Genomic DNA, 16,353 nt, shown 5'->3' with positions numbered 1-16,353 from the left:
CCTCGAACACCAACGTAAGAAAGCAGAAATATGAGAGGAGTTCTACGTCACGGACGCCATGGCCAGAGAGGACTGGAAGGAGGCCAACTACCTACAGAGACATCTGGTGACCAGATTTGCGACCCACGGCTTCCACTTCAAAATATGCTGCAACACCAGCTTTCACGATCCGAACGATGAGTGCATGTGTTTACTGTGTGACGAACCATGTGATGGAGTGTAAAAACCGATTAGTTTCACTGACCAAGTTCTGCAGCAGCGAAAGCTAATATAATATATTATCCTGCACATTGTGCGCACTTCCGTTATTATTATAATCAGACATGTAGCATAAAATACACAAGAAATGTGGTACAAGTTATAATTGTCCCTTAGACTTCTTTGAGCAGTGTAGTTGTAGCATTGCAGACTGTGTGTAAGGAGGTATATTTCTGCTACAGAAGGAGATGATTTAATTTTTAATAAACCGTATGAAGTAGAGAAGCAAAAAGAGAACTTGAGACATAAGAGATGTAAACAGTCTAAAATATCAGATTTCTGTAGTAAAAATAACTAGGTTTGTTTCGTTTTTAAATGTGTCTGTAGGCCTTATATTTAGAGATTTTGAACTGATTGAAATAATGTGTATGATAATTTACCCTTTCTAAATTAAATATTTAATAACTGTAATATATTTAATATAGTCCTGTGTGTTATAAAAGTTCCAAGCATTGATTACGAATCATTCTATGTATTGAACACTGTATCCCTACTGTTCTTGGTATGCTTTAAACCATCTCTCAAAATTTACACTTTCTCTCATTTTAGACAATTTTTTCAGGGTTCCATGAAAAATGTAAAATGGGGTTTGACTGTATAATTGAAGTAAACAAGCAGGATTCAACAAAATTATGTACGGAACTGCGCAAGGAGGGAAAGGAGGATGCATTATATTTTTACTTTCATTCTTAAAAAGTCTTCTTTACCTTTTAGATGGGAACATACATCAACAGTTAATCACTTTGCATTAGAAAGCATTTATTAATGAAGTGACGACATAGTTTATTTGTATTTTATTGATACTGAAGTGAGCATCTGAACATAGAATCACAAAACATATCTTCCCAATTGCTTGAAGCCTCTGTCTTGAATTTGTAGCCTTTCAGTATTTATCATTCACAGTTTAAGGAAAACCGACCTTCTCTCATAATGACAACACACATTCACTTTGACACACATACACACACTCAATTAGGCAAAGTTAGTCTTTTTGTTTCTCCTTACACGTCTCTAATGTGCTTTTGGCTTGTAAGCAGCAAACTGTCACAGTGATATATTTACAATGAACAGGTTATCTAGGGGAAAAAGTTCTTCCCTAATACTCTCATTTGCTTGCACAACATCTGCGCATCTGTCACACTTCCTTTTCTGCTGTTGTGCAATAAGGCACAAGTAAAGAAATTAAGCAGCCTTCTCCAACAAACCAGGACTCCTCGACTTGCCAAAATGAACTGTAGTTAGCTACGACATATATTGGTTAAAGTATTGCTAAAACTAGAAGCTGCTTCATTTGTAATGCTAACCTGAAAACAAGCAACAACTCTGAATATAAAGTGTTTAGAGCAAAAACGTGCCACGTGAGCCCTCTACAAAGTCAGCCCAACACTTGGCAAGAATAAACATTCAATTATGCCAAATATACTACAGCTATTTAATTCACAAGTTTGTGCTTTTCATTTATAATTACATTTCATTTTACTGCGATAAAGAAAAATGTAATTATTTTATATTATTTCACTGAGTCCAGTTTGATATTAGAATAAGGATATATATATATATATATATATATATATATATATATATATATATATATATATATATCTCTTTCAGTCCACAACATATAACTACACGCTCTACTGCAATGTTTCTTGGGCTTAAGCAAAATGGGGGAGGGAATATATGTATATAGTGTGATAGTAAACAAGATTTGCAGTATATATTACACACCCCTCTGTTCAGTGTATGACAGCACGACTCTAAACACTGGCCTGCTATATAATGAAGCAACAGTTTGGTACATTTCCGACATCATTCTTTATTGTAAATAAGATAGGATGCTTCTCATTGAAATTTTTCTTAAATTAGTGCAACTTTATCTTGTCTTAAAAAGTAGGGTCAAGCCTAAGTTTCGTGAAGGAGTTTAGTTTTATTACAAGCAAAGTTTTGGTCCAGTTAAACCTGTTCAGTAGGGAGATGGGACTTATCAGTTGGTATGGACTTTAATCCGAGTTTCTGGTTGTATGAGTCACCAATATAAACATATATTCCTATTCAGGAAGCAAACAGATAAAACCTAATTCCCCTGTTCTTTATCGTGACTGCTGACGAGCAAATGTCAAACATAAAACTTCATCATATGCCTGACAATTTTAACAAAACTTCGACAGATACTTGCAAAAGGACTTTTAGAATATCCCTTTTGAATGCTTATTAATTAAGATGGAAGCCTTTCTCTCTTGTAGCTGCCAATAATCGTTCCCGTAACAAGTCCTCTGTTGGATAATCTGGCAGTTTCAAGTAGTGAACACATGTGTTCACTGAAGGGTAACTTCCTTCTCCTGCATCCACCTTGCGCACAACAGTAAGTCGAGGGTACAAGTTCGCAAGTCCACCCGGTGGTAAAGATGAACAACCCGTTGTGAATTGTAGAAATGCCTTTCGTTCCTCTGCTGACATCTTGACCAACACATTCACAAACCGCTGGAAACCAGGGCTGAAAGTAAAAGAAGCAATTAAAAACTTAAACATATTGTGCCATAATGACAGATATAAAACTAAAATTATGGGATTTTTATTTTCCTTCACCTCTAAATATAATTAATGAAAAACAATATATCCACAAACAAAACCATTAAAAAAACCACGGACATAACACCATTTCATTGGTATGACATTACATCATGCATTACTCAACAGTGCTTATCTCCAGACAGAGTGAAGCTTTTCCCACTTTATATATTAAAAACACGAAGATAAAAATGAGTTTATATTACAGAATAAGATCTGTAAACAAATTTGGTATCTTGGAGGGAAGGTAGGAAACTTGAATCGAACATTAAAAAATATATTGCCACACCGGAATTCGAATGCTACAGGTCTTGAAAACCTAAATATGTTACTATCTAATTTAGAGCGACCAGTCAGATGTGAGAATGCAATGGCTAAACATGCCTTTACCAACCTTAAGTGTGTTCAATACATGTTGAGATGTTTAATTATCTCATTTTAATGGATTGAAATGAGCTAAAGACATAACTGAAGCTTTACACAGTCACACAAGAGTCTGAGAGGTACTTATAAAATACCATGTGCCCAATCATTTCTGTGCCAACTTTACATGATCCCTGAATTTCTTAATCACTAAGTACTGTAAAAGTTCATATTCCTACTATTTTTTTTAGTAGGTTATTTTACGACGCTTTATCAATATATTAGGTTATTTAGCGACTGAATAGATGAACGTGATAATGCCGGTGAAATGAATCCGAGGTCCAGCACTGAAAGTTACCCAGCATTTGCTCATATTGGGTTGAGGAAAAACACCGGATAAACCTCAACAAGGTAACTTGCCCCGACCAGGAATCGAACCCGGGCTACCTGGTTTCACACTAACGTTATTCCACAGGTGTGGACTCCTACTAAAAAATATATGATACAAAGCTCGGTGGTTAGTAGATGGGTACCATGTGATCATATTTTGTTAATAAACCCATGTCCAGAAATGCTTTGTTTACATGCTAGCATTTCTGAAATGTGGAGGAGGACGTATGTAGTACGGTTCACATAAGCTAGGAAAATAAAAAAGACAACTGAAATTGAAATTGCACCCATGTCCAGAGATTCTTTGTTTACGCGTCTCTGAGACGGGAGGAGGATGACTGTAAATAAACAAACCATTAGACTCTGCGATGTGGTTCCAGCATGATGGCGCTCCAGCACATTTCGATCATGAGGTATGTGGCCACTTGAATGACGCCTTTGGCAACAGATAGACGTGGAGGCCCAATAGCCTGGCCTCCTCAGTCACCTGACCTGATACCATTGGATTTCTTTTTCTGGGGGTACATGAAAACCCTGCTGTACAAGACTCCTGTAGAGACACAACAGAACTTGTGGCACGAATTCACGTAGCAGCTGGAGTCATCCGAGATATTCCGGGAATCTTTCCAAGAGCTTGACATGACATAACTACGTGATGCACAAAATGTATAGAAGTTGGTGGCAGCCATTTGGAGCACCTTCCATAGTTAATTAAAATGCTGTTTACTTACAGTATTTAAACTGTTTTTTTAATTCTTTCCTAGCTTTTGTGATTATACTGCCTACGTCCTCCTCCACGTTTTAGAGATGCTAGCACATAAACAAAGTATTTCTGGACATGGGTTTATTAACAAAATATGATCACATGGTACCCATCTACCCATCACCGACCCTTTTAACATATTTTTTTTGCACCCTGTATAGTATAAACGAGCAAGCAATATCACCACTCTGGTATAAATAATGCCACTGGGTTTGAAAGTACGAGGATCACTCCAAAAATAATGTACAACATTTTTTAAAATTTATTTTTTATTCTACATCTTTGCAATTTATCATCCTTTCCGCTTGTATTCAAATTTAATTCAAGTCTTTCCCGTGAGTGGTGGTCCTTCAAGATGGCTGCTGTACTTGACATTCGTTAGAAGCAATGTGCTGTTATCGAGTTCCTGTGCTGTGAGAACGAGACAGTGGGAAACATTCACAAGAAGTTGAAAAAGGTGTACGGAGATGCAGTTGTCGATTGCAGTATGGTTAGTCGGTGGGCAAGCAGATTATCTGGTGAAAGAGGGCACGCCAATATTCAGGATACTCCTCGCAGTAGCAGACCCTGCACTGCACAAAGCCCTGACGATGTGCAGCGCTTTAACATGGTTGTGGCTGACAAACGTGTAACAGTGAAAGAATTGTCACTCCAAGTTGGAATAGGAGAAGCAAGTGTGTGCAGAATATTGAAACAATTGGGGTTAAAAAAGGTTTATGCCAGATGGGTTCTGAGGATGTTGACAAAAGCCCACAAAGAAACCCGAAAAACAGCGTGCAGTAAACTTTTGAATCAGTACGAGAATGGTGGAGATGACTTTCTTGCAAGAATTGTGACAGGAGATGAAAAGACCACAGACCAGATCAGAAAACTTGGATGGACAACACTGAAACATCCACCTTACAGTCCTGATCTGGCACCATGTGATTACCAACTCTTTGGTAAACTGAAGGAATTCCTTTGCTGAACGAAGTTTGAAGATGATGACTCTCTTGTGCATGTTGCTAAAGAGTGGCTCAGACTTTTACTGTGCAGGTATACAGGCTCTCTTTCCAAAGTGGTGTAAAGCAGTTGAAAGGGATGGGGATTATGTGGAAAAGTGACATTTTGTTCCTAAAGGATGTATCTACATTCTGTGAAAATAGCAAAGCTGTAGGATAAAAATGTAATTTTTAAATAAATAATGTGCATTACTTTTGAAGTGACCCTCGTAGTAGCTAATTGTAGTGAATGGAGTGCTGTTTAACTGGCGAAGTTCACGCCATCCACTTATAGTTGGTTACAGCCTCCACTGACGTAGGCTTGTGGATGGTTTTAGTGGATAGTGCTCGATTTTCAAGCACAAGTTCAACTGAATTATCTCAATTATCAGTTACAGGTTAGCAAGTGTGCTTCATTAGATGCATTTTCCACTCTGTTCGATTTCAGAGTGTTGTGAACAAGGCCCCAAGACGGTTCTAACCTACATTACATCCATTCAGTTACACCTGGTGTCAGTGGCGGCTCGTGAATTATTAAATTGGAGGTCACATTGGTATATGAATAATAAAAAAAGATTACTGTTTAAATGTTGTACTTTTCTTACATACCTTTAATTTCCAATAGGTAATTTAAGACAAATATTCTCAACTCGTTTTGAAAAAGTCTGACACTAAATTTAAATAATAAATATGAAGACTACTACAAGGAAAAATCAAATTATTGACCACAGCTTGCAAATTTCTGAAAATGTATTTTGTAAGTTGTTTTCTATGAGTAACTGCAAAAGACTGATTATGTCACTCATATTCCTATAATCTGACGACAGCATTGGTAAGGTGATCCCCAGCCACTGGTGTAGCTCAGTCGGCAAAGGCACCTCTGGAACTGTGCTCGAGCGTGGGTTCGATTCCCGTTTGGGCTAATTAACAGATTTGGATTTTTTCTGAGGTTTTTCTAAGTCTAACGCAAATGTCAGGTAATCTATAGCGAATCCTCAGCCTAATCTCGCCAAATATCATCTCTTTATTACCAATTCTATTGATGCTAAATAACCCAGTAGTTGATATAGCGTCGTTAAATAACCAAAAAAAAAAAATATGGTCCCTTAAAGAAGCATCTAACTTTGCCAAGAAGTTTAGGAGGACTTTAAAAAAGAACCGGATTGCTCGAATCTGCACTTTCATCATGGCCCCTAAGTGCTAGTTCGAATGCACCACAAAATTTAATGCAGTCGACAATTATTTTAGAAAGCACGTAACGATTTTCCTAGATTTGTACATTATGTATCTTTATGGTCAGGCCATAAGCACTGTTAAGCTGTGAGTGACTGTTCACTTTCCCTAACATATAAGAGAATAAAGGTGTGACTGCGCACTTTCATAATGATTTATTTTATGACTTTAGTGTGCATAATCACTGATGACACCAAGCTTTACTCAATTAGGTTTGCCACCTTCTTTCTCAAATAACAAGCATGGAAAACATACAAACGATTGATCACCTCACAACAGCAAATCCATGCATTTCTTTCACGAACATCACACTTCTCTCTTTATTTTTTTTTTTAATCTGCACAATATTGAATATTGAGGTGAGATGTTTGTCTACCATTTTGTTTTAATTCAAACTTCTTATTCAACGATAAGTTAGAAAACAGCAGCTTTTCAACTTGCTAACTTTACTAGCCATCCTCGCAGGATGCCTCGGCACGAATCACATGTGCTTCACGGTAATTTATAGGGAAGCTACCCCCACCATCTCGTTTCTAAGAGTCAGCCAGTCTTTCTCCCACTGACATGTCATAGCATGTGCGCCTAAGCAGACGACAAATGTAATCTTTCTGCTGAAGTGTAAGAATGTTTATTCCTTCTCTTAGAGTGCTTGGAAGCAAATACTGTAATTCTAAGACGTTCTTTTTCTGTTGTTGTAATATACATATATATATATATATATATACACATATATATACACAGTATATAATTATTTATTTATTGAACAGTATTTTACTACATTTTTACTGGGGGTTCACGTGCTCAAGTGCTCTAATAGAGAAATAGTAGAAGCTAAACTTTATACTAGGGAAAATCTTAAATTTAGTTAGTTATGTAGAATTTTATCACTTTATAGGAAAAGAAAAATAAATTCTTAAGGCTGTGGTATCAAGATCCAAACACAAAATTAAAAAGTACATTTTTGAACACTGAAGCAAGATTGTTTCTCAATTTATTATTATTATTATTATTATTATTATTATTATTATTATTATATTATTATTTTTTGCTCATATCATATAGGAGATTCTGTGTTTAGTATAACTTATTATATATATTAATCCAAACTTGCGTGTGTAAAATGGCCGGTAATTTTATTTACCAGAGTTGGCATTTCTATTAACAATAGCTGTAAAAAAAATAAAAGAAAATAATAATAAAAAAAAAACACACGATTGTGCAAAAAATAAATACTCACATTGTTAAGCACTGTATGTACAGTAATTATTATTTCTTGAAAAATGAATGTAATTCCTACTTTTTGGCTAAGGGGTGATAATGTTTTCAGTCGAAAAGAATCTGAAATACAACTTCTTCTAAGAGAAGTAATAATATGACTCCTTATCACGCTTAGAACCTTACACCATTCAACCAATTAATGTTGTAAGTAAAATTCTCAAACACAGCCATAATTACATCTACTTACAATACACAGAAAATATAACAAATACAAATATCTGCATTTTTTTTACAGACGTGGACAAATTATTAGACTAAATTAGTTATATGTGTAACAAGGCTGTATTTATCAGCAGAAATAATAAACAAAAATGTATTTTGCACAGATATAATGAACAGAAAATTGAGTCTGGAGGTTACTAATATTTTGTGAACATTCCCTTATTCTTTATTAACATGTTGATTTTATCAGGGATGCTGGAACCAAAGTTTGACAATTTCTTTGAATATCAACATCATTTAGCCAGATATCAGACAGTGCTTAAATGAGTCCATGTTTTGTTGTAAGACTCTTTTTGTTCACTTTCTTCTTCAGTATAGATCACAGATTTTTCAATTTCGTTCATGTCCGGTATTCTTGCAGGTTATAGGAGAAGATATTCTTGAATATCTTCTGCAGTATATAGTTAAAACACCAGTAGTACCAACACAGCCAGACAAAAAATACTTAACCATTATAAAAATATACCAGAAGATGTAAACAATCATATTTACAACAATAGAGACTCTGTGACTTATACTGATAGTTGATATGACGAATTATATTATGTTTCCAAGAAAAACGTTTTAGTCTAATAATTTGTCCACGTCTGTAATTTTACCTTGAAAACGAGCCTAAGGATTTTGATGACATGGGGTGAATCTACCATTTTCTGGTGCTAGAAATTAATTTTGCATTATTAAGAAACATTTAAATTTAGAATTCCGTTGTTTTGCAGATCTTAGTCTTCAGTATTGCCAACTTTTGTGGTTTCCCACCAAATCTGATGATTGTTAAAGGAAAAACTGAAACTGCTGTCGATGTTCAGAGGTTTGTGCACTTTTTTTTACCCCTGTTTGTGATCTTAAAAATGTGGAAATGATGGAAAGAATGCAACTAAACAAATCTCAACACTAATTGACAACAATAACTTCCTTTCAAATTTTTCTTTTAAATTAAGGACCATTTTTGCAAAACTTGCTAACTGAAAAAAATTAATTTTACAGGAGAGACAAAACACTATAGTAAGAAAGTTTTGCTGTATGTCTCACTTATAGCAGAAAGCAAGTTTTGAAAAAACGATCACACTTTGACATACTACAATGAAGAGAAATAACTCAATTTTACTAAGACGCTTTGGACATCATGTAGAGGCCTGTCTTATGTTAACGAATCCATCAAAATCTCAATCTTGCAAATTTTGCAGTTAACAAGTTTTGCAAAACCGGTCCTCAATTATACTCTCTTTTGTGCTCGTCTTGAATCAATAATAACAGATGGCCGGGAACAGTTGTAGTTAATGAATAATTGCAGGAACAATGTACCTACAGTCACATGTCCTTTGAAGAACATTAGTTGTGGTAGTGTGTGTCTTGTGGTTACAGTATCCTAATCATGGGAAAACAGTCGTTCATTCAGAAATTTAGTCAATACAACTTAAAGGAATACTTTAATTATTTAATTAACCATTCAAAAACAAATAAAACGTAAAACTAATTAGTTTTACAGATGTTTTATTACTTCGTGACAGTACACTTGATGATGCACACTATTTCATGGGTTAGTTGTAATAGCGTTGTGGCCGAGTAGAGATCTCACAAACAAAGAATTTGATCTTCTCCTAAGGCAACATTGGACACTTTCATGAGGACGTAGTGTGCTGAACAATCAATGGCTTACTTCTACATTACAAACAAACAGCAACCCACTCTCAAAAAAAGTGTATGCGAAATTGAAGGAGTCTATTGTTTTTCAGGGCGGCATCTGCACTTTAAGGAAAGTGTTACTTAAGGTTCCACTGGGGGGGGGGGGGGGAGGCAAATCCTGATGGAGAACCAAAATATAAGGGCCAAGTGATTACAATATCTACGAGACATTAGAAGGTATAGAGAAGAGGAGTGATTTACCACGAAAATCGTCTGTAGTTGCATTTGGATTGGCAACAGGCCATGAATGTTTGGCCAAGCACCTGCACAGAATTGGAATATATCAATCCCCTAACTGCCCATTGTGCAACTCAAACCAAGAAATGGATTCGGAACACCTCAAAATCTGTGCTCAGTGGCTGGCCATGATAATATCTTTGAAAAATATTGGAGTGCAAGAGGTCAAATGACTTTATTGTCAAATGCCTGGCATTAAAAAACAACAACAACAACAACAACAACAACAACAACAACAGAGAAGAGGAGCACACCAACATTTACATGGACGAAACCTATATTCACATCCCATACTGCGTCATTTGCGTGGAGTGATGATAAAATTAAAGGGTTACTGTCTGTGGTTTCAAAGGGCCGACATCTAATAATAATTCACGCGGGAGGTGACCAAGGTTTTGTGCCAAATTCCTCTGTAAGATTTAAATTGCTCCAAAAAACAGGGGATTATCAAAGCGACATGCATTACTGAAACTATGAAATGTGGTTTAAGGAACATTTGATCCCCAACATTCCCCAAAATTAAGTTCTTGGCCCCTTACCACAATGTTCAGATAAACAGGACCCCTAATTCCTGGTCAAGAAGAGATGTCATGATATCATGGTTGCAAACCAATCTTTCGGCAGAAAAATTTATTAAAGAAATACATTTTTCTTCGTTGTGAAATCCTGACCTCTATCAATTAATTGTCCCTCTTAAACCTAAGAATCTCGTTTACAAAATCGATCATCTTCTTGAACAGGCCCATCATTCCGTTCTGCGACTTCCTCTGTATCATTTCGAGCTCAATCCTATTGAAGTGATTTGGGACACTGTAAAAATTGAGCTGCAGCAAACAATGTCACTTTTAAAATGGAAGATATTATTCAATTAACAGATAAAAAATTTGCATCAATAACAGCTCAAGACTGGCAAAAAGTTTGCAGAAAAGTGAGCGAAATTGAAATATGTATGATGGAGAAAGTGTGTTTATTAGACGTTTCCCAAAAAATTGTTATCCATCAGGGTGGTAGTAGTGAAAGTGAAGAGGATGAGGATGATGATAATGACGAGGAGAAGACGGAGAAGAGAGAGTTAACCTTGCGAACTCCATACAGCATTACACAGAGGCCACAACAGCACTGCACACAAGGTAAGACTGTTATTCTAACGTGAGTGTATTGCCCTCCCTCTCTGATGCCGACACAACACATGGCTTAGTTGTCCAACTCCTCTTTTTCGTGCAGGCTGACTGTCACAACATAATAAAACTTCTGTACTTTACTGATCTCGATATTTTGACTTGATATTACAATCTTTGGAAATAACATAACAATTTAATTTAGGCATATATATGATAAGAACTTTCTTGTGTTAAATTTTAACGTACCTTGTTAACATGTTTCAACCTATTTTCGGTCATCTTCGGAACTGGTCATTGTTGGTCTTGGCGCCTCTTGTTTCCTGTGTGGGTGTGTTCATAGTGTAGAGTCAAAGAGTGTATGTGTTTTGAAATTGAGTTGTGTGTTGAGAACATCGTTGGGGTGTGTTTTCGTATGTCTGTATATTTCATATTGTTCTAGTGTGTTGAGTTTCTGGCTTTTTGGTTGGATGTGCAGTATTTCCATGTCTGTGTTGATGTCTCTGTAGGTATGGTTGGCATTTGTGATGTGTTCTGCATATGTGGAGGTGTTCTGTAATTTATTTTTTGGCTGTGATGTGTTCTTTGTAACGTGTTTGAAATGATCTGTCTGTCTGTCCTATGTAGAAGTTGTTGCATGAGTAACATTTGAGTTTGTATACGCCTGTGTGGTTGTATTTGTTTGTTTGTGTGTTGAGATGTTTTTGTAGAGTGTTATTTGTTCTGTATGCGATGTTGTAGTTTAATTTCTTGAACGACCAGTTCCAAAGATGACCGAAAATAGGTCGAAACATGTTAACATGGTATGTTAAAATTTAATACAAGAAAGTTCTTATCATACATATTCCGAAGTGATACAGTGTTAAAAATTGTGTAATTTAGATGTATAATTTAATTTATTGGTCTGACCCAATAGTTTGGGTTTGCCCTGCAACACAGAATAGCTCACAATAAAATTTAAAATGCAAAATTATATAAACAGGCTTCAGACAAAATTGATTAAGACATAAGGAAAAAAACTAGAACCAAATATAATTTAAATTGAATGTACACCATAAAGATGCTGACGAAATATTGCTACAGAAAATTTTATTATGGAGGTGACGATGGCAACTTGAAGATCTCTCATCAGCTTGTATTTTTCCTTCCACTTTACAAAGGCTTTCGGAATGGTGAAGTTTTTATGTCTTATGCACCTCTTGATTGAAAGTAGGTCTTCTAAATAGAAATTGAGGAGCAACAAACAATTTAATGAAAGAGAATACTTATCAATGGAAATAATATAGAGGGAATGGAAATATGGACACGACAATTACGTTGGATGTATAGTTGTAGAATGACAATATGCAGAGAATGATCACTGGTGTTCAAATTTCCACCCATAAGGCTGTCAAATAAGAACTGCAAGGGAACGAGAAGAGAAACTTAAATCTGTTGGAAACTATTTTAGAATGGTGGTCTCACAAATGCACCATGTCAGGTATGAAGAAATTAAAAGACAACTATGATAAAAACGAGAATATTGCAGGAAAAATATAGGTTATATATATATATATATATATATATATATATATATGAACAGGTTTGGACAAATTTGATATATTCAGCTTTCCACACTGGCAACCTGGTTCGAATCCCGGTGGGATTCATGAAGGACAAAGACGATGATAGTTTTTCGTAGTGCATTCCTATTGCCCTGACTTACATTCCACAATTGCTCCATTATGTGGTGCCATTTAGATCACCTCTCATGGTGTAGAGAGCACTGCTACAGCAACAAAAAAATTTACAATTACAGTGCTTCATTCCTAGACAGACATATCTGGGTGAAGAACACAAAGTCAAGTACTGCCATTTGGGGGGGGGGGAAAGAAGCAAGTGTTCATTTTTTTGGACATCACTAGCTAAAATAGGGGAAACTATGCATGGACATCATGCTGTTCCAGAGAAACAAGGGTCTATTTTCGTCTGAACATGGAAATAAAATTTCTTTGAGATAAATGAGCACATGAACTCCCTTGGTTATCTAGTATATCCCAAGTAATTTACAAATAAACTTAATACACCAAAGCAATGGGAATAATTAACAACATTATGAAACCTTCCTTAGTACAAACAAATGCTAGAATTTGCCTATAAAAATCTTGGAAATTTAAGAAAACTGCAAATGAAAACATTAATGAAATAGTGTGGGAGTGGTGTGTCTATGTTAGAGCGAAAAATCACTGTATGTTGGATCCTATGGCACACAAATATGCTAGAAAGATATGCTTAGTGTGATTTCACAGGCTAAAGTGTTTGTGGAAAAAATGTATAATGTGCAGAAAACCCTGCTTGACCACTGGAAAAATAAAGAAAAAGTGAGTAATTTTTTCTGTTCGGTGTAATGTCTGCGTGTGTTCAACTACAGTGTGACTAAAACTAAATGAGTAAGATATTTTATGTCATCTGGATTACATGCATGTCCCTGGTTTAATTTTTATAATATACCGTCACTATGCATGTCCCTGGTTTAATTTTTATAATACACTGCCACTATGCATGTCCCAGGTTTAATTTTTATAATATACCACCACTATGCATGTCCCTGGTTTAATTTTTATAAGACACTGCTACTATGCATGTCCCTGGTTTAATTTTTATAATACACTGCCACTATGCATGTCCCTGGTTCAATTTTTATAATGCACCGCCACTATGCATGTCCCTGGTTTAATTTTTATAATACACTGCTACTATGCATGTCCCCGGTTTAATTTTTATAATATACCACCACTATGCATGTCCCCGGTTTAATTTTTATAAGACACCGCTACTATGCATGTCCCTGGTTTAATTTTTATAATACACCGCTACTATGCATGTCCCTGGTTTAATTTTTATAATACACTGCCACTATGCATGACCCCGGTTTAATTTTTATAATGCACTGTCACTATGCATGTCCCTGGTTTAATTTTTATAATGCACTGCCACTATGCATGTCCCTGGTTTAATTTTTATAATACACCGCCACTATGCATGTTCCTGGTTTAATTTTTATAATACACTGCCACTATGCATGTTCCTGGTTTAATTTTTATAATACACCACTCTATGCATATCCCTGGTTTAATATTTATAATACACCACCATTATTATGCATGTCCCTGGTTTAATTTTTATAATACATCATCCACTATGCAAGTCCCTGGTTTAATTTTTATAATACACTGCCACTATGCAAGTCCCTGGTTTAATTTTTATAATACACCGCAACTATGCATGTTCCTGGTTTAATTTTTATAATACACCGCCACTATGCATGTCCCTGGTTTAATTTTTATAATACACCACCACTATGCATGTCCCTGGTTTAATTTTTATAATACACCGCCACTATGCATGTCCCTGGTTTAATTTTTATAATACACCGCCACTATGCATGTCCCTGGTTTAATTTTTATAATACATCGTCCACTATGCATGTTCCTGGTTTAATTTATATAATACACTGTCAACTATGCATGTTCCTGGTTTAATTTTTATAATACACCGCCACTAAGTGAAAAACTGACTTTAGTAGAATACTTTCCCAGTCCTTTCTGATTCCGTTTAGGGCAGGTTTTACTGTAAGTAACTTTAGGATCATATTTTTTTTTACGAAGTTGTAAATTGGAGGCATAATTCATTAATCTGTTTACACAAAGATTAAGTCTGTTTTTTGCTCTTGTTTCATAAACAATAGGGACATTAATCATGACAGAAATTTCATACAAATATCTTTAAGTCTTAATTTTTTTGTCTGAGAAGAAGTTTTTGACTGGCTACATAATTATGCAAATAATAATTAATCATTCTAAAACAAACTTTTTTTTGTGAGATATAATGTTTATACAATTTCATGTACCGGTACCACATTTTATGACAAAAAATATCGTCAATTTGATATGGAGTACATCGGCATTTTGTTAACTTTTCTTGTTAAACCCTATGAATGCCGCTAGAGCAGTCGCATTGATAGAGGATGACCGCAGTTTGCATTATGTGGCTCAGGTGTTACATACAACTTCGTAGACGGTTTCATGTACAGTGCAAAGGTACAGGGAACTTGGTTCATATTCTCGAAGACCAGGAATAGTAGGAAAAGGTCAACTTCTTGCTATAGATGACTAGTTCTTGCGCCTTCAATTGCTGCGTAACCGCCACACCACTGCGAAGTCAGAAATTGATTAAACCAAGTGCAAAGTGTGAATATCAGTGAGTGGACTGTGAGGAGGAGGTTACATGATGCTGGCCTTGATCTCCAGAAGATCTGCTCCTGGCCCAGAACTTACAAGACAAAATTGTCAAGCTCGCTTACAGTTTGCAAGGGAACATCAGGAATGGGCTGACGAACAGTGGGGAACAGTTTTGTCCTTATATAAGTCCCAATTCTGCCTCAGATCCCAAAATGGAAGAGAAACAGTGTGGAGGAGGACTGGAAAAAGGTATTCTTCATGCAATTTTTCATTAAGGATAGCATTTCAGGGCGGTTCAGTGATGGTGTGGATAGACATAAGTTTGACTTATTTTGTGGAGGGTGGGTCCCTTACTGCCCATCGCTACATTGAAGAAATTCTTGGGCAACATGTTCTTCTTTTTGCATCATTTATTGCTGACAATTTCGTGCTCATGCAGGACAATACACGTCCTCGTGTGGCGCGATGTCCTCCAGTACCTCAATGAAGTAGGGACCCAACTCATGCAATGGCCATCACGCAGTCTGGATCTTAACTCAATTGATCATCTGTGGGACATTTTAGGAAGGAATGTCCGTCACCATGCTCCAGATACTCTTCAAGAGCTATGGGGCCATGTATGCAACACTTAAGCCACATAACGTAAGCTGCGGTCATCTTTTTCCAATATAACTGCTCTAGAGACGTTCTCGGGGCTTAACGGCATCTTAACTCTATTACATGTTATTTAAACTGAGTTCAATATCACAAAATTCCATTATACACAAAAAAAGAAAACAATAGTGTTGTAACTCTGTTTTAGCTGCTTGTGTTTACGGTTGTAAATTTTAAGGGCACAACAATAAATATAGGGTGAGGGACAAGAGTGGCAAAGAGGATGTCACAAATCACCCAATGGGTATATTTACCTTCCCAAAACATGAATTAACACTTGCCTACCATAAACAGGTCCATAGAAGCACACAGTAATGTTATAATTTGTATTATGTTTTGATATTTCAAATTTATTCAAGTGTTGTGTTTTTTTTTTTTTTTTTTGC

The 16,353-nt window shown here is 35.9% G+C and overlaps 1 protein-coding gene across 19 annotated transcripts in view; it reads right to left on the bottom strand.

Annotated features, from left to right (window-relative positions):
• Nucleotides 1-1,037: 1,037 nt before the first annotated feature.
• The window catches only part of Ufd4 (ubiquitin fusion-degradation 4-like), a 465,356-nt gene continuing 450,040 nt past the window's right edge, over nt 1,038-16,353 (bottom strand). For all 19 annotated transcript variants that reach the window (XM_069848281.1, XM_069848285.1, XM_069848292.1 and 16 more), the window contains one exon: nt 1,038-2,752. In XM_069848281.1, the coding sequence (XP_069704382.1) occupies nt 2,470-2,752 (283 nt within the window). In that variant the 3' untranslated portion in view covers nt 1,038-2,469. The remainder of the gene's footprint in view (nt 2,753-16,353) is intronic.

This window comes from Periplaneta americana, chromosome 15 (genome assembly GCF_040183065.1).
Source record: "Periplaneta americana isolate PAMFEO1 chromosome 15, P.americana_PAMFEO1_priV1, whole genome shotgun sequence".
Lineage (NCBI taxonomy): Eukaryota > Metazoa > Arthropoda > Insecta > Blattodea > Blattidae > Periplaneta > Periplaneta americana.
The sequence above is the reverse complement of the archived record's forward strand: the minus strand, read 5'-3'. Positions and strand labels throughout refer to the sequence as shown.